This window comes from Wyeomyia smithii, chromosome 3 (genome assembly GCF_029784165.1).
Source record: "Wyeomyia smithii strain HCP4-BCI-WySm-NY-G18 chromosome 3, ASM2978416v1, whole genome shotgun sequence".
NCBI classification, from domain to species: Eukaryota; Metazoa; Arthropoda; class Insecta; order Diptera; family Culicidae; genus Wyeomyia; species Wyeomyia smithii.
In genome coordinates this window covers 108,564,990-108,592,949 of record NC_073696.1, presented here as the reverse complement: position 1 = coordinate 108,592,949, position 27,960 = coordinate 108,564,990, and the positions used below count along the sequence as shown (strand labels likewise).

Here is a 27,960-nt window from a genome sequence, read left to right as displayed (position 1 = left end):
ACATGTTCCTTTTATTACGGTATCAGCTGTACACTTTCTCGTCCCTATTCCTATCAGAAAAGCAAAAGTTCTTATTGGATGCACCTTAATTATATTAACTTTTTAATCACTTCAAGTAGATCCTTGTTAAAGCACTTGACCTCTTTAAATCCACAGAATTACTTATGTTTCCTTCTTTACACGCTTAGTAAATCGTTGCTTCTGTGTGTGCAGATTCGGCGCCAAGCGGTGCAGAAACTTGGTTTTACTGTCTTGCGCAACGGTGCCACTGTGCGCTGCCGGCGCTGCTATCGTTGATGTTGTTGGTGCGGTTAGTGTGGAAGGAACAACCGTCGAGGCGCTAAATAGTGGCCCGGGACCGAACTCCGACGGTGTTACACTTTCTGTAGTATCCAAGCCTCGCGTCATCCAGGGTAGACTGAAACTACTGGTCGGAAGAATCGGTATCGGTTCACCAAACGCTTGCACGGGAATTTCCTCGGTAATGTGCACGTACTTAATGGTTTCGATTGACGGGTAAAATGAAACGATGTTTTTCTGTTCATTGTCCGCATCAGTTTTCAGGTGCCTTTTCTTCAACCGCTCAATAGTTTTCTGCTCTCGGATCCGTTGAACGTCCCACTTCTTGCGTCGTCTCTCGTCTAGTTCAAATTTGAAGTGACGCTTCATGTATGCCTCTTCACTTATATTTTCCGACGTTTGCTCACTCGTATTCGGAGTTTTGTCATAATTTTCATCGACAACTGTCCAGCAAGGGATCTCCAGTTCTGCCGCTTCATTTTCCAGCAATCGCTCCAGCTCATTAGTAATCGCTTCATCTTTCCAATTGCACGTTATATACGGTTTTTGTGTTATCATATACGATGTTCGGCAAGATTTTTTCATTAAGCTACCATCGGACGAATTGCCCGAAGAGCAAATCGGGTTGTAAACGCTGGTTTTATCATCGCTGGACAAAGTAACATCTTTCGCTGATTGCTGTCCTGCAGCTTGCAGCTGATTATTTTCGCTACCGGTGATGTTGCTGTTGTTGTTATTGTTGCTGTTACTAGTGGACTCAAGTGTGTTGGTTATGTTTTCAAACGACGAAATGCTGACGCCATAGCTGATGGGTGTACTACTACTGGGAGGACGCTCCTCTGTTGCCGAGTCGATTTCCGCCACTGGACCGTCATTAGAAGGCCCTGATTCATCGTCAGATTTGGAGTAATTAAGGAAAATTTCCTCTTCGATCTCATTGTTTTCAATTTTGATGTCAGATTCAAGCTCTCCTCCGAAATCGGAACAAATCGCATCGAAATTGTCGTAGTCATTGGAAATCACCTCTTTTTTAATATTCGTCACCGTGCTGGACACTTCCAAAATGTGTTCGTTTGGCGTTGATTCTGTTGCGATACTGGGAATTACGCGTCGGGTAAAGTCGTAAACCTTCTCAACGGGGATGCTTCTAACAGGAATGCTGATTTCTCTTTGCTCCTTCTGTTGCTTCATTTGCTGCATTCGTTTGTTCACCAGCTCCAGCTGATGCTTGAGAAGCTCATTTTCGTCTTTCAACTTAATAATCAGCTTATCTTTGGCAAGAATCTGATCACTTTGCTCCTGAATCAAGTCCAAGTGAAGCAGCAGAATAGATTGCAATTGTTTCACCTCCTTAAAAAGGCTAATTTGCTCGGGGGATTCTTTACCGCCGACATCGGTGGACGCGGTATTACAATATACGTGGTCTAAATTTTCCATCATCATGTCTGCTATCCCAATTTTAATCCTCGCCCAAAAATACAATGTTTATCGGCCGCGTTCACTTTTCAATACATTTAATATCACGATAAAACTATTTGTTAGTGCTCAAATTTATGCACGCCGATGTAAAACCTTTTTTTTCAGAAAGCCGAAAACAACGCAGTAACTGATATCGTTGACATTACCTGTCAGTCGGTTAGTCTGGCAAACGAACACAATCAACTGTGGCATTCCTCGTTGTAGGTAAAGTATTCTACGCTCGGCTTTTTACCCGCAAATCGCTTTCGTGCACTTCGAACGAGGGGTGTGTTTTATTGCAGTTTATTTGAATTGCCCGTTATGGGTGACAGTAATATTTTACTGTGGGGTGCTAGTGTGGGCTGGAGCTGAAATTCGGAAAGAAAGAGATTGATTACTAGCTATTGCAGTCAAACTTTTGAAAAGAGATTGGAATTGGTTTGGAGGGATTTTAGTTTTAGTGCTTTCAAAACAAATAACTCATGAGCCAAGTAAATTGCCAAATTAGGTGGCATGAAAGGCGTAACGTATCGTTAGATCTAAAAACATAAGAATATGATCAGAAAATACATCTTATTTAACTATTTTTAACCGTAGGTTTATCAATTCGTCTCTACAATATATTATCGTAAACATTTTGATTTTTTTGGTTAATTCATGAGTGATTGGAAGATTTTATTGCAATTTTCGACCAAAGTTTGACTATAAGATACTATTCAAAACTTTAATTAGTTTTATTACTAAATTAATGAAACATTAATAAATTAAAATAGTTGTTTTTTTTCATCATTTTTTAAGTAAAGATCAGATTCCATCGATTTCTTGTTTTACTATCAATTGAAAATACAAAAATGAAAGTTTTATTCCAAAAAATCAGAAAAAATCGCATATCAGTTCCACAAAATGTTTTTACTGAGTATGGCCGTATTTCTTCTTCAATCCATCCTAGAAAGGCTTCTTGGCTTCAACAATCACGGGAATAATAGCCTTGAGCAATGCTTCTTTCAATGAGGCGTTAATTTCCTGTGGATGATCTACTCGTTTGAAGTGATCATTCAAATTGAAATTGTCGGAAATAAGAAAATAAACCGTTCCAGATGCTTAGCTGTAAACACGACCTCAGGTTTTGCTTTTTCGAAAACGGCCTTAGTCGCGGTAAGTGATGGGTGGATATCTCCGCCTTCTTCCTCACACTGTCTGCGAACATAAATATGTGTAAATACTTGAGAGAAATACACTAAAGTAGCTTTTTACGCGCGTAACAAAACGCGTAAAAAAACTGCGTAAATTCCGGAATCCGCGAAAAAAAACCGCGTAAATTCCGGAATCCGCGTAAAAAGCGACCTTAGTGTATTATTTTTCCAGGCAGAGCGATTGCGAGTGAGACTGGCATGCGATTATTTAGCTACTCGATCGCATATCAATCTTTATTCTATTTTTCATTGCAATTTTCATGAAAAATGCAATTTTTTAATACAGAAGTTATTTTAAAGGTCTATTTTATTATAAAAAGCAAAGCCTTGGTACTACATCCCGTATCGGAACTTGACCTCTGTTTATTTCACACAGCCAACTGTTTAATATACAGGACAATTGCGGGACTAGCGCTACGATCCTACTGACACCAACAGTCTCTCCCGAGCCGGGACTCGAACCTACGACGGCTGGCTTGTTAGGCCAGCATCGTACCTCAAGATCAGCTGGAAGGTATTTTATTACATTATATCGAAAACATAAGAATAAACCGCCCTAAACAAGTGAATTGCCCAAAACAAGAAAAATACTTTCAAGCGCTGTTTTCTCGAATCGATGATTTTTCAGAAGGGACTGATATGCGGTTATAGGCAGGGTTGCCGCTAAAAATATTTTGAAAAAAAAATATCGTGTAAATTAACGTCAACAGTGCAGTGCGTGAATTAATATTTATCGGACGCCTACATCTATAAATTTTAGGAAACAGAAAAAAGCTGTTTTTAGAAATAAATGCGTTATTTTGCAACAAAGAGGGGGGGGGTCTCACAGAGCGGGGGATATTCCAATCGGCAACCAAAATGAGATTTTCCTAAAGTGATACTAGATGAATATTTCTTCCAACTTTGACTCATATTTTAAATAAATTTGTATTTTTTTTCCAAAAACAATACATAAATAATGAGAACTCCTTAACTCAGTGTTTGTGATACGCGTGTTCGAGTGGCTCTTGTTGTATTTCCTGTCAGCATGACAAACTTCTGAGCATGTTTTGAAAGAGTGACGTGTTTACTGTTTATTCAGAATAATTACAGTCAGTTTTCAGTTTCGCTCTCAAAAAAATTGCAATGGATTCAAATAGAGAACAAATAAAGGTCTTTCACCTGCAAGGAATGACTAACATCGAGATCAGGGGGAAACTGTCACATCCGAGTTTAAGCAGATTATTTGTCTACAGGACCATCAGGCACGGCACGGAAGAATCCTGGTAAAAAAACAGAGTGTTCGGACTCCAAAGGTCATCAAAGCAGTTAAGGAGAGTTTCCGGCGAAACCAGCCCATTCGGCAAGAAAAATGACGTGCGAAATGAATATAAGCCACACTGCCATGCAAATTGTTATCAAAAAGGATCTTGAATATTCAGGTTTGAGAAGTAGAAAATTCACGGATTAACTCGTAAAAATATTGCCGACAGGGTTGCTAGATCTCGGTTGCTGCTGAAGACGCAGACAGGTCCCAACATTGTTTTTTCGGACGGAAAGTTGTTTACTCAACTTTGAACAAACAAAATGATCGTGTTTATGAAGTATGTCTTCGTGATATACCAGCCGATAAAAGAGCAGTCGAGCGATATCAAAATGCGTCAGCTGTGATAGTTTGGGGAGGTATATCGACCAGAGGAAAATTACCATTGCTATTCTTTGACAGGGGCGCGAAAATAAATAAGGAATGCTACTTGCAATACTTTAGCAAGGGCCATTTGCATCCTTGCGTTAAAATGCTTTTCGGGAAAGACAGTTATGGCTTTCAACAGGATTCAGCACTAGCGCATAAGGCATTGATCGTTCAGAAATGGTGTAAGCAGAATTTGCCTTGTTTCATCAGTTCATCTGAATGGCCTGCGTCGTCATCGGATTTGAGCCCGCTAGACTTCAGTATCTGGGGTTACATGCTAGAAAAGTTGGACGACGTTAGGAATTTGAGTTTGGGCACAACGTTTGGTAAACATTAGGAACGAAATGCCAAACGAAGTTGTGCGTGCGGCTTGCAATGACTTCGAAAAGCGTCTACGGGCTGTTATCAAACACAAAGGTGAAAGATTTGAACTCAACTAAGTACATTGTAATTCTGATACTTGTAAATGTTATTGAAATCGATTCCGAATAGAAATAAAAACTGGTTTGTGTTTTATTACATAAAAAAGTGAATCACTTTCACGTTGCCACCCTGTATATTTTTATTTTATTCTAAGTTTATGTAACTGTGTATAGTTCCAAATACATCATTTTGTTCTTCTCGGGTTTCTATATCTACAACGCGATGCACTGGGGTTATCCAATACATACACCGGTATGGTTAAAAAGCTTAAAGAAGTGTACGGGAACAAAAATCAACCTGCTTATCAACAACGCGCGCAAAAAGAGAATGGATAGAAGTTAGAGGGATCCGCACGGTGAAGCACGCGAAGAAATTGTTTGTAAGTTTTGTAATATTTGTAAGAAAATTAATATGTGACGTTATTTTAATTTGTATTTGTTATTTTTTCTGTATATAATTAAAGTTCTGAGGATGGCTGAAAATGAAACGTAAACTATTTTGTGGTTTGTTTCATTATATTTCACACAAAAAATCAATTGAAACCCGAGAAGATTAGATTTACGGTGATTCTAGCCCTTATTCCCCTATTCAATATTTTAAATGAGAAACAATTTTTTTAAGAAAATTGAAAAATGTGTGGAATTGACGGGAACTTATATTCAATTTTGAGTTTGTTGTAACCATTGAGGGGCCATCCACATACCACGTGAACAGATGTTAATCGATTTCGACCCCCTCCCCCGTGGACAACTGCTCATATAAATTCTAGAAATTTTGTATGGACCGTGGACATTACACATAACACCCCACCCCTCACCCCCCCTCGAAGCTGTACACGTGGTATGTGGATGGCCCCTGAGCGATTCTGAAATAGTGATAGTTGAATATGTTTCATTACGTATTGAATGATAATATTCGGTAGATGAGGAACGGGCTTTTATTTATGTATGTTTCACCTTTCTCAGTTTATTCACTATAACGCAAATCCCACCTGCTGATAGGGGCGCGTCAAATAAACGTTTTGATAAAAAAAATTCCACCTGCTGGACAATATATTTTTTTAATTCCTAATATCTCATTTCTTCAGTTAGTTTATTTTTTTTCGTCCACCATATTTCATGCTCAAGATCGAAATATGTGTGTTACAATATTTTATTTTCTTTACTGTAAAGAGAACAATCAATGCGAATAACATTCAATATTATTCACATTGGATCAGGCATATCCGAGAAACTTTCATCTGTTCGTTACAAACTTAAAGAGAGAAACAAATGGAGAGAGCAATAACAGAGAGTTACAAAGAAAGAGAGAGCATGAGAGAGAAAGATGAAGAGAGAGGGAGAGAGAGAGAAAAGGGGGAAGAGAGAGGTAAAAAGAGAAAAAAGAGAGGGAAAGAGAGTGAGAGAAACGGAAAGAGAGAGTGAGAGAAGGAGAAAAAGAGTGAGAGAGAAGAAGAGAGAGAAGGAGAGAGAATGAGAGAGAGTGGGAGATAACGAGAGAGAGTGGGAGAGAATGAGAGAGAGCGAGTGAGAGAAGGAGAGAAAGAAGGAGATAGAGAAGGAGAGAGAGATAAGAAGAAAAAGAAGGAGAGAGATAGAAGAAGAGAGAGAGAAGAGAGAGAGAGAAGAGAGAGAGAAGAAGAGAAGGAGAGAAGGAGAGAAGGAGAGAAGGAGAGAAGGAGAGAGAGAGACCTTGCGCATGGTGACTCCAATGTCTTGGTTTTGACTATTTAAAGATGTGTTTAGTGATGCTCACTATTGAAAAAAATAAGTAAAACCATTCATCACCGAAGTGACGGCTTTTGTCTCATCATACCTGCATTTCAGCTTGCCTCGGTGTACCTTAACCAAGTTCGGTTTTGTTACCAAGTTGCATATAAACCTGCCTTCGTTTTTGTAGATAAAAAAGCTACACAGAGAAATTATCTTTTACGTGAGTTTCAACATAAGAAACAATTTTTTTTATGGCCAAAAAAACTAAATGGTGGACTTATTAGCAATCTCTCAATGCGATTGGTACTATATTGACATTCGTGTCTATAAAAAACTGTTTTAGCTATTTATACAAAATGAATGCGTTCTAAAGATGACAGTTTTTAACGCAAAAATGTAGTCAAAATAGAGCATTATTATTAGCATTATATCATTTATTCAAAATTTATTTTAACAGCACTTGTACTGCCTTTAACCGCGTACCAATCCAACTTGTACTCTCTCGGAAGTTCTATGAGAAGGTAAACCAGTATCGCAAAGGTTATGTACCACGAGCCGACATATGTAACGGCGCAGACGGGAACCTTCTCACGGATGCCGGCGAGGTGGTCGACAGGTGGAAGGAGTACTTCGATGGACACCTGAATGGTGATACAGTAAACAGAAGCGAAGCAGGAACTGACCTAGGAGCTCCAGCAGCAGATGACCGAGTACTAGCCCCCGATGTTCATGAAGTTCTTTGTGAGATCGGGAAGCTGAAAAACAACAAAGCCTCAGGTAAAGACGGACTGCCGAGCGAGCTAATTAAACATGGTTAAGAGGCGCTGCAATGGGTTATTTCCAGAATTTGGTAGGAGGAAAAACTGCCAGACGAGTGGATGGAGGGAGTCGTCTGCCTTACTACAAGAAGGGCGACGAGCTGGAGTGCCGCAACTATCGCGGTATCTCGCTAATCAATGCCGCCTACAAAATACTCTCACAGATCGTGTTCCGTCGTCTATCACCTTTAACCAGGAGGTTCGTGGGCCAGTACAAAGCGGGTTTCATGGGAGCCCGTGCCACTGCGAACCAGATTTTCTCGATCCGACAGATCTTACAGAAATGTCGCGAGTACAACGTGCCGACACATCATATCTTCATCGACTTCACAGCGGCCTATAATACAGCCGATCGAGAACAGCTATGGCAGATCATGCACAATAATGGATTTTCGGATAAAATGACTCGACTAATCAAGGTCACCATGGCGCAAGTGATGTGCTGCGTGCTTGTTTCGGGGATACTCTCGAGCCCCCAAGGTGATGGACTTTCCTGTTTGCTGTTTAATATCGCCCTTGAGTGTGATCAAAAGGGTGGGCAGCGACACGAGGGGCGCGATTTTCACAAGGTCTGTTCAGCTTCTGGGCTTCGCAGATGACTTTGAAAGTCAATAGGTTACGTGGGTCGGTCGCGTCGTAAAGATGCCGGACGACAACTCTGCGAAATCACTTCTCTTCAGACCAGATCGAAGGAGATTTGCGGGTGATAAGACGCCTGGGGAACTGGCGAATAACAGTCCAAAACCAGGCAATATTTCCAGATTTCCTGTTTTTACCTTACTATGAAAAACATGAAAAGCTTTCTTTGTTTCTGTTCTAAAAAGTCGGAAAAAATACGGACACGGAGTTGAATTGTCCCAATTTAAAAACAACCGCATATCAGTTCCACTGATTTTCTTATATCCATATGAAAAATATATGGTATTGATTCTTACTTTTTTTATTGAAAAAATCATCAGTTTAATAATGAATGCGAGGTTGTTTAAACCTCCATCCAAATGACAGTGTAAATCACTGTACTGTGACTCCAATGTTCTAGCAATGTCCGGAAAGGTAGAGTGGTGAGGGGCAAAAATACTCACTTAATTGTTTTTGCAAGAAAACTATTGCAAACAATTATTATTGAATTCGGTTTTGTTTCTAAGTGGTGAAGGGTGTCCACGATGAAATTGCCACACCATGAAATACACAGTAAAAAAAGTTTACATCTGTTTTAATGCACATAAATGGAGCATTGGAAACCAGGTAATATTCCGTGTCGCATTAGATTCACATGCTATGTAAATGAATATAATGTGAATTTGCATGCAAATTTATATTCAAAGTTTTGAGTTTACATAACTTAACGTACAAATTTACATGGTTTTAAACGATTTTGTACTGTGCATTATTTACGGTGTGAAATTGTATATGTTTTTAACTTTATGTGCAAGAAACCGTTGGCTGCTTTCTTTTGTATTAGCTGTAAATTTCATTTTTTGGTACTGTGTAGCTCTCACTTTTTAACCGTTGGGTGGAATTTAATGAAAATTTGGGTGGATTTAGTTCATAGTGCATTATTTACATCCTGCAAGTTTTAAAGTTCTGTGATCAAAACTTGCGGAAATGGAGTCGAGAGAACAGCTCGTGGGTGATAAAATCTTGCGCATTCATCACGAGAGAAAGGATCTCTCGCATCGTTCCATCGCTAAAACGTTGGGAATCGCAAATTCCACGGTGTCGCGAGTGATTAAGCGGTTCGAGGAACGATTGACCACCGATCGGAAGCCCAGAAGTGAAGGAAAAAGTATTCCGTACAACATCAAAAATCACAACCGCGTAGTTGGGGCCTTCAACCGAAACCCGAAAGCCTACGTTCGGGATGTGGCTAAAAAGCTGCACCTAAGCCGAAGTTTTGTTCTGAAGGCCAAAACTAAGGCTGGGCCTCGAACGTTCAAGGTACAAAAGGCCCCTAATCGCGACGAGAAGTAGAACAAGTCCGCCAAAATCCGTGCCAGGGAGTTGTACCTCAACATGCTGACGAAAGTTGAATGCTGCATCATGGACGACGAAACATATGCGAAGGCCGACTTCAAAAAGATCCCCGGCAACCTGTTTTTCACGGCCAAGGAGTTCAGCGTTCCGGAGCATGTCCGCACTCAGAAGATGTCCAAATTTGCGAAGAAATTCGTGATTTGGCAAGCCATCTGCACGTACGGGAAGCGGAGTGCACCTTTCGTGACCCAGGACACGATAAACGGACAGGTGTACATGAAAGAGTGCCTCAAGAAGCGGCTGCTTCCTCTCCTGAAGGCCCACAACGTCCCAACAATCTTCTATCCGGATTTGGCCTCATGCCACTACTCCAAGGACGTGCTGAAGTGGTATGCGGACGATAAGGTCAATTTCGTGCCGAAAATGTTCAACCCTCCCAACACTCCGGAGCTCAGCCCCATCGAAAAGTACTGGGCGATTATGAAGCAGCACCTTCTTAAACAACCTAAGGTCGAGGAACTGAAGAAAGTATGGGTTTACATGCAAAAAACGGTTGGTTCACAGGTTGTGCACAATCTTATGGCCGGGGTTAAGGCCAAGGTGCGGGCATTTGCGTATGGACTGTAAATAAAATTCGAGTAAAATGATAAAATGAAGTTTAACAGGTGTTTTTCAATCCCTGAAAATTTGATGGCAATCGGATGAAAACTCGAATTTTGCGAATCAATTTTGTGTGCGGCAATTTCATCGTGGACACCCTTTACATGAACCTTTTGTCTTTAAAATGTATTACCAGAGTTTTTCGAATTTTGTTTAAAGCATGAGAATATCACTTTTTAGAAAAAGTACTCAAATGCGAACTTTTACCCAGCATGCGGGTCAAAAGTACGCAGTTTACGGGGCAGAAGTTTGCACTGCATGAACAGTGTATTTATTACACTATTATCAATAAAGTAATTTGTTTTTTTTTTTGCAAGTTTTGCACTGATTCTTTTTAGCTGCGTTAGAGCGGTGCCCCGAAACAATTTTCTTATTTCCGGAAATCCGGTTTTCTGGGGATATGTTCCGAATCTTAGAAACCTTATGAATATTTAAACAGAATCTTACAATTATTGGTTCGAAGGTCATAAAATTACTGCCACAGGCCGGTTCTTGGGTGTTTTGGTGTTATGCCCCGAAAATGGACCATCCGGAATGGATTCCACTGGGGCTTCTAGAGACCCGAATACGACACCAGATGCCGTACTAGATTCTAAAATAGCGACTTCCAGTTTCCGAAAAACAACCATAAATGATTCAATACCACCCGATATGGGTATTTCTGGAATCGAATTGATGCTCTGAGGTTAAAAATCAATTTCAGGCGCTATTTTTAAATTAAAGATGGTGACTTCCGGTTTGCGGTAAACACTAAAAATTGACCAAATACCACCCCATATAAGTTATTTCGGATTCGGAATGATGTCAAGAGACCTGAAAACAATTCCAGACGCCATCTTGAATTCCAAGATGGTGGCTTCCGGTTTCCGGAACACAAACCCAAAATGGCCGAATACCGATGTGTGTATTTCACGGCTCGGGATGATGCGCAAACACCAGAAATCAACTTTACACGCGATTTTTAAATTCAAGGTGGTTACTTCAGGTTTCAAAAAACATCCAAAATTGACCAAATATCATCTCTTATGAACACTTTTGGATTCGAAATGATGCCAAGAGACCTGAACACGACACCAGACAAACCGAAAGTCACCATCTACATTTCTAAAATGGCGTCTGAAGTCGATTTCCAGTCTCAGGCCATCACATTATTTTCAGCAATACACATATTGGGGGGTACTCGACCATTTTGGGTTGTTTCCTAAAAACCGGAAGTCGACATCTTGGAACCCAAAATGGCGTCTGGTGTCTGTTAATAGTCTCAGAGCATCATCCCGTTTCCGAAAATCCCCATATTATTTTCCAGAAACCGAAAGTCGTCTCTTGGAATCCAAAATGTCGTTATCCACGCTCGTCCAGATTCATCATCTCGATTACGGAAATACACTGTTTGACCATCTTAGGTTGTTTTCTAGAAACCGAAAGTTGACATCTTGAAATTCAAAGTGGGCATCATCCTGGCTGCGAAAATATATATTGGATGGTATTTGACCTTGTTATTTCATTGTTTCTATGGCTTCTAGAAGCTATCGCGGAAGGACCAATTTGAAAGCATATCAACAAAACCATTAAAATGGTTGTAGGATTCTATAGATTAAATCATAAAACCATGATATTCGTTAGTTCTTGAGTAATTTCTGTAAAAACACATTGTTATAAACGCATTTCTTCATAACGGTCAATGGCACTTAATGCGTACTCTTGCCCCACGCTCTATGCGTACTTTTGCCCCACAATGAGTTTTCCAGCTGGTTTAAGTTTTATGACAAACTTCAAAATATTTTCGGCAAAATAAATTCACACTACAAACCATAATTATACAAGAGTTTTTTGGGTTCTGTTGATTTCGAGTTTCTGTAGTTTTCCAATAGGTCAATCATAGTTCCCAAAACTAAGAAAATTTGATCAAAACAGCTCAAAACACAATTTTCCTCATAGCTTTGCACCATTAAAAAGGAATCTTATGTGTTTACATGAGTGATTACCTGACGTTATAATAATACAAATTCATGCAATGTTGCAGTTTATTCCGCTCGTATGTTACGGAAAGGCCAATGCGTACTTTTACCCCGTGCGTAATTTTGCCTCTCACTACTCTAATGTCCAACAATTTTCACGAGAAAAGCTGCTTTTATAGAGAAGTTATGGTAAATGTCTATTTCATTATATTATGTCGAAAAAATGGGAATATATAAACCACGCTCAACAGCTGAAATAACCAACCCGGTGGCATCACTGACGTTTACGTACAACCTTGAATTATTGAAACATAGATATCCAACTCAACCAACAATACGGGCAACAAAAATGTGGCGCCCCTCCGTGTATGATGGCGGTTGGGTGAACTACATGAAATGAGCACACATAGAAAAATATAAAGGTATTTGCTATCTTTTTAGGCTTGGTCAGATTTGTGCGGTTTTTTTAACAGACTAATCTATATGGTCTAGATAATAACAATAATTTATTACAACAGGACTATAATAAATGACAATGTATGAGATGACCATGATATGAATTATTTATTTTGAAGATAGTATGATTAATCGTTCTTAGTCGTTTCAACAATATGTTTTTAAGAATAACCAAAGATGACTAGTACACAATACGTTACTCTTGCAGTATGCAGCGGACACGAGTTTCGCTGCGCGTGAACGAAAATTGAACTAATTTGTATACTGTTAATTTGGTGATGACAAGGTGGTGAAAGGTGAAGCATGTTTTTCAATATCATTGTATGGTCCTGTCATCTAATTTTCAATATCCTTATACGGTATTGCCACCTTGTTTTCGTTTTCATCTACCGGATTGAGCATGATAAATTGATTTTGCTAATAATCACAGTTTTAAGGTCATCAGATGGCACCGTTATAAAGGTGTTGCGAGCAAAATGTATGAAGTCAGGTATCTTGCTCTAGTCATCATTAGCATAACTCATTTGTTGTTTGTACCAATTTTAATAGTCGATTGAGAACCATCATACAGCTTTAATCCCTTTGCGGAACTGATTGGGTTAATAATTCTGCCTCAGCCGTCAAATAATGCTTTAGAATGTTCTCCTATTCGGTTTGTAGCTTCCGTTGCAGATTATTGTTTGTGATCTCATTCATTATCAATTTCATAATTTTTTGCTTGAATGTTTAAATCGATTTATTAATATTTGCAAAGAACTGAGAAAATCAAATTTGGAAATTTTCACTCATCCTTTCAAGTTCTATTTAAAACCTAAATTATTCCACCTAGCGGTCAGACCCAGCCTTTCTCATTCAATTTTTTATTTGTAAAAATAGATTTACATGAACGCTTCAATCCAATAAATGTATATTCACTCTTTAGGTTCTAAAATATTGATGTTGTAATCTATACATATAAAAATGCAGTCAAGTCTGTCTGTCCGCTGATCCATATAGGCCCGAAAACTACCGAACCGATCGACGTGAAAATTTGTATGTAGGGGTTTTTGGTGCCGATAAAGGTTCCTATGATAGTTTGAGACCCCTTCCTCTTCTGGAAGGGAGGGGTCCCATACAAATGAAACATAAATTTCTGCACAACTCAAGAACAAACCAAGCAAATGAAACCGAATTTGGCATGTGGATGTTTTAAGGGGTAACTAATATGTCCATAATAGTTGGATGAAACACAAATTTGTGCACATCTCGAGAACTAATCAACCAAATGGAACAAAATTTGGCAGGTAAATGTTTTTAGTGGTAACAAATATGTACATAATGGTTTGAAACCCGACTCCCTCTTCTATAAGGGAGGGATCCCATGAAAATGAAACACAAATTTCACACAGCTCAAGAACCAATCAAAAAATACAACCAAATTTGGTATGTGAATGTTTTTAGAGGTATCAAATATTTTTTTTTTTTTTTTTAAAGGTGGCGGGGAAATCTGCAAAAAGACACCTGAGAAGAGAACTCAGGGTGTGGGGATGAGACTAGGGGAGAGATGCTGGGGTAGTTACACTCGCCCAGACACCTACTGATCCCTGTCCCGACCCACTAAAACCCCTCCAGTCTCCAGCCCTGGTCTTCCCGGAACGACGGTTAAGTATTACGTCGGGGAGTGGCTTTTGTGCGTGATGCACCCTCTTTACTCTTATAACCTCCTAGCTAAATACCTGGAGACTGGTAATTAGCTACCACTGGCGTGTTGGTGGTTGACCCGCCACACACGTTGCAGCTCCAGAACAATCTGAGAGGCGGCCGCACAGACCGCGTTCCAGATGTCCGGGTCGTCGCACATCCTCCGAACTAGATTGTCCGGAGTAGTGCCAGGCCCGCTCACAGCCATCATGTTGCTCCTCGCTCTTGCGAAACGGGGGCATACGAAGAAGACATGCTCAGCAGTCTCCTCCTCCTCCACGCACTCGGGACACATGGGGGACACCGCGTGTCCGAACCTGTGCAGATATTGCCCGAAACAACCATGGCCTGACAGGATTTGTGTCAGGTGGAAGTTCACTTCACCATGTCGTCTCCCGACCCAGCCGGATATCTCCGGTATGAGTCGGTGCGTCCATCCGCCCTTTGTGGAGTTGGACCATTCCCGCTGCCAGCGGAGCATCGAGAATGACCTTCTGGTACCTCGTATGCCCCTTGTGTCACGTTGGTCGAAACACTCTCTGTCCTCCTTGATGGCGATGCTGATAGGCATCATGCCGGACAAGACACAGATTGCATCGTATGACACCGTACGATACGCACTCGCAACTCTCAGGCACATGAGCCTGTAGGTACTTTCCAGTTTACCACGGTAACTGTTAGTACCTAGCGCTCTGGACCACACTGGCCCACCATACCTAAGTATGGACGAAACCACGCTGGCAAGAAGTCTTCGCTTGCTGCCATAAACCGCTGAGCTATTGGACATCATACGAGATAGTGCTGCAATAGCCGATGAGGCCCTCTTACAGGCATAGTCGACGTGACTCCCGAACGTGAGCTTGTCGTCCACCATAACCCCCAAGAGCTTCAGGGATCGCTTCGAGGTGATGGTGCAGTCTCCGACTCTGACCACCGCCTGTTGCTCCGATTTACGGTTGTTCACAACCGTGACCTCCGTCTTATGATGCGCGAGCTCCAGTTTCCTGGAGCGCATCCAGTTCTCGACCTTGCGTATACAGTGCGCGGCCGTCAACTCGACCTCCTCGATAGACTCGCCGTAAACCTCCAGCGTTATGTCGTTTGCAAAGCCGACGATCACAACCCCTACAGGGAACTTGAGTTTCAACACTCCGTCATACATGACATTCCACAACACCGGGCCCAGGATAGAACCTTGCGGAACTCCTGCGGTAATTGGGATGCACTTCTGACCCTCCTCCGTGTCGTAAACAAGTACTCGATTCTGGAAATAATTTTGCAGAATCTTGTTCAGCGACACCGGTACATGGATGCTCCTGAGCGCGAGCGCTATGGAGTCCCAACTGGCACTATTGAACGCATTCTTCACGTCGAGCGTGAGGATTGCGCAGTAGCGTATTCCCCTTCTCTTGCGCTGGATTGCTACCTCCGCCGTCTTGATGACGGAAGAGATTGCGTCCAGCGTTGACCTGCCCTTCCGGAAGCCGAACTGGTTACTTGACAGACCGTGTACACCCTCCGTGTACCTCACCAGTCTGTTGAGGATGATCCTCTCAAGCACCTTGCCCGCGGTGTCCAGCAGGCAGATAGGCCTATATGCCGATGGGTCCCCTGGCGGTTTCCCAGCCTTCGGCAATAAGACCAGTCTCTGCCGCTTCCACCTGTCCGGAAAGAGACAGTCATCCAGGCACCTCTGCATGACTGCCCTGAACAGCCCGGGGACCGTTTTTATCGCCAGCCTGATCGCCAGGTTAGGGATACCATCCGGTCCCGGTGCCTTGCTCACCTTTAGGGATTTGGCGATCACGATGAGTTCCTCATTCGTAACCCTTGCCTCCTCCCCTGCCTCGACACGGCTGTCGTCGCTGACGGATTGGATGCTCGGCAGGTTGGCCGACCATCTCTGGTCTATGTCTGAGATACTGAAACGTCGGACGTGAGACTCGACTGCCGGAGGCCAAGGACTTGGCCCGTGGCGTGGAAAGAGTCCCTCGATGATACGCTCCAGCATCGCTGGTGATCGCTCTGCAGGCGCCAGCGCGCCTTTAGTCTTGGCCATTACGATCCTGTAGGCGTCACCCCACGGACTTGTATTGGCACTCGCACATAGCCTATCGAAGCAGGCCCTCTTGCTGGCCTTTATCGCACTCTTTAGCATCGATCTTGCCGAACTGAATGCTGCGCGGCGCTCTGTCCTCTCTTCTTCGTTTCGCGCACGCTGCATCCTCCGTCTTGCACGGAGGCAGGCACTGCTAAGGTCGGCTATCGCGTCCGTCCACCAGTAAACCGGTGGCTTTCCATTCCTAGGTTGGCGAGTCCTAGGCATGGTGGCGTCGCACGCCCGCGATAGCATAGCAACTAGTTGGTCAGCAGTCGGGCGGAGCCAACTGCCCCCCTCGCGCTCCCTTCTCATTGCCTCTTCGAATACCTCGGCATCAAAGTGCGATGTCTTCCACCCGCGAACGGTCGGAGTGTTGGCTCTACCCGTCGCTTGCCGCCTCTCGTTGTTGTCTACACTATAACAGACCGCCTGGTGGTCGCTATTAGTGTAGCCATCGTCTACCCTCCAGTTCTTGATCAGTCCTGGGCTGGAGAACGTCACGTCGATGATCGACTCCGCACCATTTCTGCTAAATGTACTTTTGTTCCCAACGTTGGCCAGATCTAGGTTGAGCTTTGCAAAAGCCCCCAACAGGATCTGGCCCCTTTGGTTCGTGAAGCGACTTCCCCACTCAACAGCCCAAGCGTTGAAGTCGCCCGCCACCACCAACGGCGTTAGGCCCGTTAGCTCCATGGATAGGAGGTCGACCATCTGGGTGAACCTTTCGGTAGACCAACGTGGCGGAGCATAGCAACTGCAGTAGAACACTCCGTTTACCTTAGCAACTACGTACCCTTCTTCTGAGGTTGAGACAACCTCCTGAACCGGGAACTTGCTCGTCGTACATATGGCCGCCAAACTGGACTTATCCGCAACCCAGTTACCGTTTCCGGGAGGGATGCGGTAGGGATCCGATATGACGGCGATGTCCGACAACGACTCAGTGGCTGCTTGGTGTAGCAGCTGCTGAGCCGCGAAGCAATGGTTCAGGTTCAGTTGCGTCACCCTTACGCCCGTGGTTTCGCAGCCAGCTTACCGGCTGGGCACCTGGGGCCTCCCATAAAGTGTTTGGCGTCCCGTTTCCCGGAACATACCATGCACTTGGGAGACTCCACACAGTCCTTTGCTTTATGGCCTGCACCTCCACATCGCCTGCACAGCTGGCTCCTATCGGGCCCCTTGCAGGTCCAGGACTTATGTCCGCCCTCGAAGCACCGGAAGCAAATGTCTGGTCGCTGTAGTATGCCCAGAAGACATACAGACCAGCCGACCTTCAACTTGCCCTCTTTCAGGGCCAGGTTAGCGTCCGCCGACGGTAGTCGGAAGGTAGCTGTCTGGGTCCCCGCCGGACCTTTGCGGAGGCGGATTGACTCCTTAGCCACCTCCACCCCGCACTTCGCTTTTAGGGCTTGTGCAATGTCGCACCCCTCAGTGATTTCGTCCAGGTTTTTAAGCTGGAGAGTCACTTCTGAGGTGAGTGCCCGCACTTGCACCTCCTTCCCTAGGACCTTTTCAGCTACCGTTTTGTAGGTAGCCCCCTTGTTCTTGGCGTCCTTCCGGAGCTCAAGTATCATCTCGCCAGTGCGAGATCGGCGGATACTCCGCACATCCGCCCCCAGATCCTTGAGCTGGGTTTCTCCCCTCATCTTCTTCAAGACTTCTGAGTACTTCGACCCATCCGTCTTGAGTATGAGGGCATCACCCCTACTCCGCGCCTTTTTGACCTTTTTTGGTCCTCTGGCCGCTCCGCCATCATGTCGCGTCGCACCTTCCCGACGCTTCCTACCCTCTACGGTAGTCCAAGGGTTGCCCGTAGCCTCCACCTGTGCCTTTTCCGCGGTGGACCTTGAACCGGTTGGCGTGTGTTCCCGTGGGAGTGGCACGACCAATCGTTTCTTGGTGTTCCCGGGGGCCATTTCCCCCGGGGACTGCCTCGTTCGCTTAGCGACCTGCCCCGTGGAGCAGACCGACGCAAACGAGGGGGCGTCTGTCTGCACCTTTTTAGATGCAGTCGCCCTCCCGGTCCTGGCCGCTTTCTCGGCCGCCTTCATCCGAGCTACGAGTTCTTCGTGCTACTTTTTGGCTTCATCAATGGTGCTCCGAAGCAGGAGGAGGCTCTGCTTCAGGTCGCCAGCGATGTTTCGCCTGTTCGCCAAGAACTCGATTATGGCATCGAGTTGTTCAGACAGCGCCGCCACTCTTGGCCGCGTGTCCATACACCTTTCGACGGCCTTGACTAGCAAGGGACCGTCTACCGGGATGTCTGGTGTGGACACCGACGGATTCGCCGTTTTTCCACCTCCAGACTTCGCCGCATCCGTCTCCGCCTTCTTCTGCGGAGACCGCTGGATGCCACCTCGTGCGAAGGGATTTGGTAACCCCTCCGCACCCGTCTCTTTTGTTTTTGAGTTCAACATTTTTGTATATTGGGTCCCCCTACCAGCCGCTATCCTTATCCATAATGGAGTAGTCGCCTAAATGGTCCCAAGGTAGTCTATGCCGGAGCAGTGAGGCCATGGCTAGGGGCGGCTGCCATAGCGCCTTATGGGCAACTATGACACCCCCGACCGGCGCAAGTCAGGAAAAGAAATCTGATCCTTCTCCTGCCGAGTTCCCACCCGGCAATGGACTCGGAACGTACTGGAAGGCCTGCCAGGTTTTACGGGACGGAGACCCCTGCACCGGTTGTAATCTCGCCGTTTTAAGCCGTTATCACACGACATCACTAAGGGAGCTCGGCGCAGGTGCCAGCCCAAAATCATGGTACGAAAACGAAATCCGACTCTTATCCTATAGTGATGCGACCAGTTGCCGTAATTGGGAACATTACTGGCATCAGTCCCAATGGGCGGTATAGTGCATTTGGGTGGTGGGAGCGGCACTACTCGCTCCGTCGGAGCTGCTTCCGGCCAGTGTGGCTTTTGCGAGAATTCAGCGGCCCAGTGCCTGAATCTCGCCACGACCTAGGCTAGCTCCCGCTGATGGTCCGGGACTGCTTGCTAGCAGTGAGCACTTCCGTGGCCTTCGGTAATCGCCAATTACCGACCCGTGGTGGCATTCAGCTCTGCGCAGGTATCAAATATGTCCATAATGGTTTGACGCCCCTCCCTCTTCTGGAAGTACATGTTTCTTCACAAATTTCTGCACATCTCGCGAACTAATCAACTAAATGGAACCATATTGGCAGGTGAATGTTTTTAGTGGTAACAAATATGTTCCATAATCGACCTCAGACAACATTTTGGATTGTAAGATGGCAACTTCCGGTTTCTGGAAAACAGCCGAAAATGGCCGATTTCCACCCAATATAATAATATCCGGATCTAGAATAATACACAGGAGCTAAAATCGACCACAGATAGCATTTTAAATTCAAAGATGGCGACTTATGTTATACACTAAATCACAAAACTGTCCCAAACGCCAACGCACTCATCCTATACCAGAAACCATTAATCTCTTTGTAAAAGTTGTACATTGTAACGAAAACTGCGGTTTCTATGTTTTACTTACTTTTACATAATTGCAAAAGTGACTTATGCGCAATTATAACAAAAAAAAAATTTTTTAGGTATTCTTTTACGTATAATTTTTATTACTTTTTGTATATTTAATTACCAGAGTAACAAACAATTTAAAATTCTTCATGATGCATATTATATTATCTAGTTAAGTTTTGGGTCATCTTTAGACGAATTGGAATAGTTGTTCGAAACGGTAGCAGCAAATACTAATTCTTTTTGGGAGTTATTTTCAACGAGCTCTGCAACTCGCCGTTTTTTAATTCTGGTTGAGCAGCTTTCAAGAAGTTTCTGAGGACGCTCATGAGAAGAAATGTGGTTGTATTCATAATTATTCTCACCGAATCGAGGAAGAGCAAGCGGTGACTCCAACAAAATTTCATGCTTTTTCATAAAATACTATTTTATTCTATTGCATTTCTCCCATTTCGAGTTCAATTTCGGACAATATACAGCAGAAAACTTGTGCAAATTTTCATGAACATGCTCAACTGTGTCTTCTGGTAGAGACAATATCGAAATAAACATGATGTTATTTTGCTTGCATTGCAGTTAAACCAGTTTCAAATATCTGCCGCTTCACGAGCGATCGGCATTGACATACGAAAAATAAAAAATCTCTCAGAGTTGCAGGAAGTTGCAGCTAATTTTTATATATTTTGTAGAGGACACTTCAAGCAAACTTTTGATGTATGTTTTAGAGAGGAACTCGGTGGAACTTTTTTTTAAAACGCTAACGAAAGTTTGAGTTCGCGTTTTTTTAAGGATTAATACCTTCACCAACTCATCATACCGATTAATCATACACGCAATCAAAACCAAGTCTCTCTATCAATGAAATATATTGCACTTACCTTGATTGTTATTTTCCATTTCATGTTATTGGAACACACGAAGTAATTAAGTTTTACCAACGTTTAGAAAACGCGCGACAATTTAGCACGAAATGTGAAACTAATCATTGCTCTGGACGCTAACGCTTGCTATGCTTGTATTAGTATTTGTGATGCTTCCCAAAGCTCACCAATACTTGTTCACAACCTAAGAGATATCTGTGAACACTTCTGGGTACTTGGTGCATCCAAATAAAAAAGAAAGAAAAACGATTTTTGTCTATGGCTCAACGCACTGTGCGATGTACAGAAGCCAAAAGACGAGGATGTTGTCATTTCGATAAAACCAATCATTTCAAACGATTTGTTATTTGACTTTGATCATATCCTATGGCCGATTCGTCGTGCATTTGCAGACTTCAAACAAACCGCAAGGAATCAATGAACTTGGAACGTTCAAACAGTACGACACCACATTAAAATTATGTTGAGGCCACATATATCGATCAAAGCAGATATAGTTTTAAATAGTCATTGAATTTCTCTTCTTCCCATAACTTTTGAACCGCATATTAAATTGTTATGAAGTTTGTTATTTGTAAGTTTGAGAGATGACTCGTTCGTATGACACTAGTTATGTTCAAAAAAGTCATGTAATCTTTGAGATAATACACTTTCGTTGTTTTATTAAAATTTAATACATAACGGTTGCTTAAGTTCGATTATAATCAAATGAAATGGGAACGTGTAGGGCAGCCAAACTTTGAAACCACGTGTTTAATAATAATTCATCAGTTAACCCTTAACTAGCCCGCTTATCTGATAATAATAATCAAATCGGTTGTGTAGTTTCTGAGATAATGAAGTTTCGTGATTTTTACAAGTCGGCACATTACAAATGAAGTTACAGTTCGATTACAGTAAAATTCAATAGGGTGTTATGAGGCAGCTGGACCATTTATTTGAAACTAATTTTGAGGAAATCGGGTCGGCCATCTCTGAGAAAAGTGAGTGAGTTCAAGTAGTCTTCGAAATATGTTCCTTTTCAAAGCTGGATTTCACATTTTTAAACATAACAGGCAAAGTAATAATCCGATTGCAAAACAAATCAATAGGGTCTTATGGGGCAACTAGACCTTCCATTTGACACTGATTTTATGAAAATCGGTTAAGCCATCTCTGAGAAACATGAGTGAGATTAAGTAGTCTTCAAAACACGTTTCTTGTCATAACTTTTGAACCACAAGTTCAATCTTCATGAAATTCAAAACTTAAGGGTTTTCTGTGTAGCCCGTTGATTTGAGACCAAGTTTGTTCAAATCGGTTGTGTAGTTTCTGAGATATTGATGTTTCATGATTTTCACATTTTAAACATAACCTCTTAACTAAAAATCCGATTACAATAAAATTCAATAGGGTCTTATGGGACCTTTCATTTGCAATTAATTTCATGAAAATCGGTCCAGCCATCTCTGAGAAAAGTGAGTGAGAATAAAAATCTGCACATACACACACACACACACACACACACACACACACACACATACACACACACACACACATACAGAAAATGCTCAGCTCGTCGAGCTGAGTCGAGTGATATATGCCTTTCGGTTTTGCAAGTGATTGCTATACCTTTCTAGGAGAAAGGCAAAACGATGCAATATATATTTTGGTGAATACCGCTAAACGCTATTTTCAACTAAGGTTTTACATTACTGCGTTGAAAATCGTTGTTATATACGTCTCCTAATATCCTCAAAATTCACTTGCAATTACTATTTCGTCAATATTCACGAACGTCAAGTAAAACATAAACAATGTTAAAATAATTTAAGTGAATATGAAGCTCTTTTTTCTTTTTGTCACCTCCGACAATGCGATGAGAGTATCTATGATATTTTTACATATTGTGACTCATGCTAATTTGTAAAATTACGCGAAGTTTCTTTGCAGTTTTGTTGTAATAAATTGAAATTACAAATCATCTTGATTATACACACCAAATTTTTTTTTACTGAAATTCAGTAAACTTTCACTGAATTTTGCCACGCTGAAATTCCAGTAATGATTTCAGCAATGAAATATTACTGAATGTGTCAGCAATGTGAAATGTCATTCTGTTTGACGTTACTTTGCTGAATTTTCAGCAATGTGAAATGTCATTCATGGTTGACGTACTATTACTGAATTTCCAGCGAACGTCCGTTAAATTACTGAAACATCAATTCAGTGGGAATTCTTCGTGTAGATTTTAAAACATGTTGAAAGTCGGTGTTTTGCTTATTATTTATTAACCTTTCACCATGTCACTAAGATAAAATTGATTCTCGAGTAATGTGTCGCCTAAGTCCGATCCGTTCATCCGATGTCCTTTTGCCAACTTCCTCCACTGAACTATGAAAAACAAGATTAATTAATTTTTCCACTCACCAAACACTTCCTGCACGTCTCAACGGTCGGCGTTCAAGCCTGTTTACGCCTTTATTACGGGCGAACTAACCTTTTTTACGCGCGCGGACTAAAAATATTGACAACAAGCACCTTTTTTTTCATTTTGACAGTACATTGCTATACATTCAGTAATCGAAGGAAAGATTGCTGAATGTCGGTAAAGCAAAACGAATTGCCAAATTTTCAGTATACTTTTAAATTGCTGTAATCTCAGTACATGGTTTTTATTGTTGAATTTCAGTAAAGATTGCTGAATCTGAGCTTGGGAATTTGGTGTGTATTGTAAAGTCGAGTGAAAACCACCGTACAAATCTGATTGAAAGTAACATGATATTTTTCTGGGTGTGAGAATCTGGTCAAGCTCACCACTGAAATGATAAGGAGCACCATAATATTTTTCCGAGTGGATATGATTTAGTTCACCCAACGGCCTACAGATGGCAAGTTCATAGTGTTGCCTTGAGATTATATGCAGCGAAGCCCAACTTGGATATCTATGTCTCTTTAGTCTATGGTACAACATAAGTGAAGCCAGCATTAGCTGGATCCAAGGGGATGCTAAGGAGGTTATGTTTTATGAACCATCGAACCAACATCTCTAGCAGACAATAAAAGAAGAAGAAGAAAGAGAAACGTTATTCGTAAACATCGGGTGTAAATAGTTGCAAGTTATTGAATAAAGAATACTGTAAATAAAATTTCACGGAATTTCTAAACAATACACAGCGTTTTCTTGTTTTAAAAACTATTCGGATAAACCATTTAAAATAAGTCAAGACGGAGGTGCTTCATTCCGCCGGGTCAGAATGAAATGTTTCGTGCCATCATGCGTGAGTGATTTCCATAATTTCCACGATAAGGAAAATGCTGCATTTTTTATGTTGAGGTCTTTCTATATATTTATTACTTACATTGATTCAAACTCCTTCTTGCAGTAAAAGCTTGCAGACATAAGAGGAAACTTTAAGATTCAAGAGCTCACCTAAATGTAGTTCAATTACATTAAGATAAAGTTTTAATCTTCCCATGAAATAAGTTCGAGCCCAGGATTGATAACTTTTTAGGTTTAACATTGATGGGGACTCTGCAATCTAATTCAGCTCCGACAATAATGCCAATAGTGACAGTATTCTTCCCAGGTTGGCTCATGATACGAAAATTATAAAAAATCCTGTTCGAAATCAGCAGCATCCAGTTTCACACGATTATTATCTTGTCCTGGACGGCTCCTTTGCCTGCAAACTATTCATTTTACTTGGTGATTGAAAAAAAAAAAGTTTGCACAATACCTGCAGTGGTTTTGGTCCAATATCGGTGAGAATCGAGAGAATTAAATTATATTGTTTCACTGTCTAAACTTTCCTGCAATCCGAACGATCGTGAAAACAAAAAATAAAACGTCAAAAACAACTTTGTTTTGGGCTGTATTTCGAATATAGCCCCGATATGAAACCTACTGTCAAACGTGTAGGATTGGGATAGGGTTGCCATTCCCCTGGCTGGATCACTGGATCAATTTTCCATGTAATTTGACAGCTGATTCATCGAAACACGAATAAAAGCAGTGTTCATACGTGCATACAGTATCGGTGTTCAGCGGCAGTGTGTTTATGTGTTGTTTTCGGGTGATGTATTTATTGCACATAACGTCGAGTGCTTTGCTTGATGAAACAAAAAATGAACGCGTTGCATTATTATAGAATGTACACAACGTTTATTCTTGCCGATTTCGAACGGCGGTGTTTCTTGGAGGCAGCTGACATCGCGCGATGATTTAATGATTAACATTCCAACGTATGTGTAAATGAGATAAAACATCAACGCTACGTTTGAACATTTTCAAAGCCAAGCTGACCTTTTTTTTTAAATGATTGAATTGATTCGAGCGCATAACTCTGTACAACAAATATTATGCTTCGTTCGTCATGCTTCCACTGCTGTGTGAACAAACCTTCAAAAACATAGATGAGACTAGCGCCACTGTCTTTCACGGCAGCTTCAGGAAACAAAGCCGATGTGACCGGGTTGGAAATAACAAAAGCAAGAAACTACCTTTAAGCGCTGTTTCCTCAACTCGATGAAAATGAAGGTGGGACTGATATGCGATTATAAGCAGAGTAGTTGTGTAGGTGTTTGGACTACACTACTCTTTGAAAACGAGCTCGGCATTTGTGCGAACTTTTGTCTCACGCAAAATTTTTCCAATTGTTTTGATTTCAATGATAAGTTTGTTGTCAAAATAAATTCACCCTATAGGCCACCATCATTTATTTGAATAATTTGATATTTTTCAAACTGACATGACAGCCAATAAAAAACAAATTGATGCCTAATCTAATCCAACAAAGCGCGGTCTATGAATACATGAGGCTTATGAATATATGATTTTATGTTTACTTATTGTGCGAAAAAACTCGACATCGTGGATAATGAAAAAATAAAAATCCATCGTCGTTGTTCTATGCTTTTGTTATGTTGACGTTGGCAAATCTGGTTATATTTAGTTTGTTTCTTGTATCCTATTTTGTGATAATTTATTTTCCCACCTTCATCTTTGTATTTACTGCTCAAGAGCATAATAGCTTATCTTGAATTATAGTCATTATAAGCGTTTATAAAGTAAGGAAGAAATATGTTGTGATATGATATAATGGGTCGTTTATTTGAAGGTTCTCAGCTGCAGTCGCTGCTTTAGGTATATATTGGTAGAAAAGATATCGACAAAAATATAGCAAGATTAAAATATATCCAGCATCCACAATGATTATTTCACTTTTTTAGGTTTGGTGAGCTTAGATATTTTTTTCAAACATCAAACGATGGAAGGATTATGATTTATTTGAGTATTTACCTTGATCTGGCAATAAATTCACTTTGCAGCTATCAGCAAACCTAAGTTATTTCGACCTAAAATATTTTGTTATATTTCGCGAATTATTGGCCATCTCTAGTTTTTTTTTGCGGATTAGATACGGTTCGTGACAAATTAGAAGTGTTAAGTGCAGTGGATTTATTCACCAATAGACGGTGTTACACAAAAAGTTGGTGGTGTTCCATCTGTCAAACTACGTAGAATATGAGTTTATTGTTCAAAGCAACAACAAACTAGGGCGTAAACTAAATTCGCTAAAAGATTGTGCAATGTTTGTTATACGTATATCTGCGATGCGCTCTGAGATGAACAAAATGGCACACGTCGATTCCATTTCACAGAGACCAGCAGCAGACTGATTGAGTTGTACTCAATCTTAGTTGTTTTCTGTAGAGCCTGTTTACACTACCACACTCTCAAGTATTGAAGCTTCATATTGCAAGCAACAATAAAATGCCGCAAGTAGATGATATATTAAATGAGCCTTCAGCTCCGTAATTTCTATACTCACCTTTAGTTTTCAATGTTGATGTTGGGTAAACTTAGGAAACTGATTTTCAACACCATTCACTACCAATCACAATGGATGTGGCTATTCAAAGAAGATTAAACGAACGTGTATGCTACAAGATGTACTTACGTATGCATACGTGCAAAAGTCTACTTGATAGTGAACCCGACGGACGAACGGAGGATCAGAACAAGAAAACAGATAAGCAAGATCGGTTGACAAATAAGAAATTGCACACACTGGATCAATTGCGTTTTATGTCTGTATGCAAGCAGCACGGTGGGAAATGGGCAAAATTAAAACATATCTGAAACCCTAGAAAGTGATCGTGTTGTTCTCATGGACGGGCATTTTGCAAAAATTTGTGCTGGGGGCACCAAGTACTTACGTAAATATCCCGAAACGGTTACGGTAGATTTATTTATGATGGAACATTGTCAAGTAAGTCATCATCCTAAAATATTTTGGTAGGTATGCAAAATATACTCATAATTCATGCGGGGATGTCTCACCAGGTACGGTAGCATGTGTCGGGACAGTCGAGGCAGAGCAAGTCACTGGAAACCGTGACAGTGCAGGGCAGTAAATAATGCTCCCGGTTTCGTTATCAGTCAGCATCCACCGTTCGAATCTACCGCTTGGATCCAGATCACGCGCTAGGCCTCAGGGGTACAATTTAGCTAATCGAATCGTATATAATTCAGTTCCTTTGTGGCCGTGGTTGAGTCGAGAAGTACGGTTTTCGAGCTGTAATCCGTCTCCGGTTCGCTACATCCAGCAGGGCAACGAAAGAACTCTGTCCGTTAATCTATTTCCTGGAAGGATAACTCGGAAGGAATCAAAGGATCAACGGAAAGAGCTGAGTGCGATAATTGTTTTGATTAGGTGAAGTTTAGATAAGATGTGTACCGCGCAAGGAAGTGAATTCGCTATTTAGGAAGAAGATGATATTGCCTGCCCCTGCCATCAAGACGGCCGCCATTTTAATCCCTCGACATGTGATGCGCACTTCGTCAGTGAAAATTTGTTGTTCATGGTTTCAATCCATTCAATGTTTTACATGTTCTCAACATTGTTGAATCTACAAGAGATCTTACTTCAAAGGAATTCAAAGCATCCGGTTTAGTGTAATAAATCGATAACAGGTGTAAATTATAGATTGGAAAAAGGAGAAAAATAATAAATGCTTGACGAAAGCAAAGGAATCGATAAAGAAGTTTGTAGACAAACTGACAAATTGAAAGTCTTTGTTGTGGATCTAAGATTCGGCCTGATTTGATATTGAAGATTGATTTCCTGGGTTTTAAAATATGCTTTAACGCCCAGATGTGCATACATTTTTGATCTTTGCTGCACACAACTAT

At 41.7% G+C, this 27,960-nt stretch overlaps 2 protein-coding genes across 4 annotated transcripts in view; one reads left to right on the top strand and one right to left on the bottom strand.

Annotated features, from left to right (window-relative positions):
- On the bottom strand, positions 1 to 27,361 carry LOC129727168 (protein male-specific lethal-1-like). 3 transcript variants are annotated; one of them, XM_055684702.1, is made up of 3 exons: positions 27,109 to 27,361; positions 26,985 to 27,050; positions 1 to 2,126 (listed from the first exon to the last, which is right to left on the bottom strand). In XM_055684702.1, the coding sequence occupies exon 3, from the start codon at positions 1,741 to 1,743 to the stop codon at positions 163 to 165; it is 1,581 nt and encodes a 526-aa protein (XP_055540677.1). In that variant the 5' UTR covers positions 1,744 to 2,126; positions 26,985 to 27,050; positions 27,109 to 27,361; the 3' UTR covers positions 1 to 162. The 3 variants fall into 3 exon arrangements, 2 of the variants coding, with proteins under 2 accessions (XP_055540677.1, XP_055540676.1); XR_008728495.1 differs by lacking the exons at positions 1 to 2,126; positions 26,985 to 27,050; positions 27,109 to 27,361 and adding exons at positions 24,104 to 24,448; positions 24,503 to 24,575; positions 26,597 to 26,726; XM_055684701.1 differs by lacking the exons at positions 26,985 to 27,050; positions 27,109 to 27,361 and adding an exon at positions 26,597 to 26,731.
- LOC129727164 (uncharacterized) overlaps positions 27,278 to 27,960 on the top strand; it is a 78,980-nt gene continuing 78,297 nt past the window's right edge. Inside the window, exon 1 of the mRNA XM_055684687.1 lies at positions 27,278 to 27,481. The gene's annotated coding sequence lies outside the window, so the exon portion shown is untranslated. The remainder of the gene's footprint in view (positions 27,482 to 27,960) is intronic.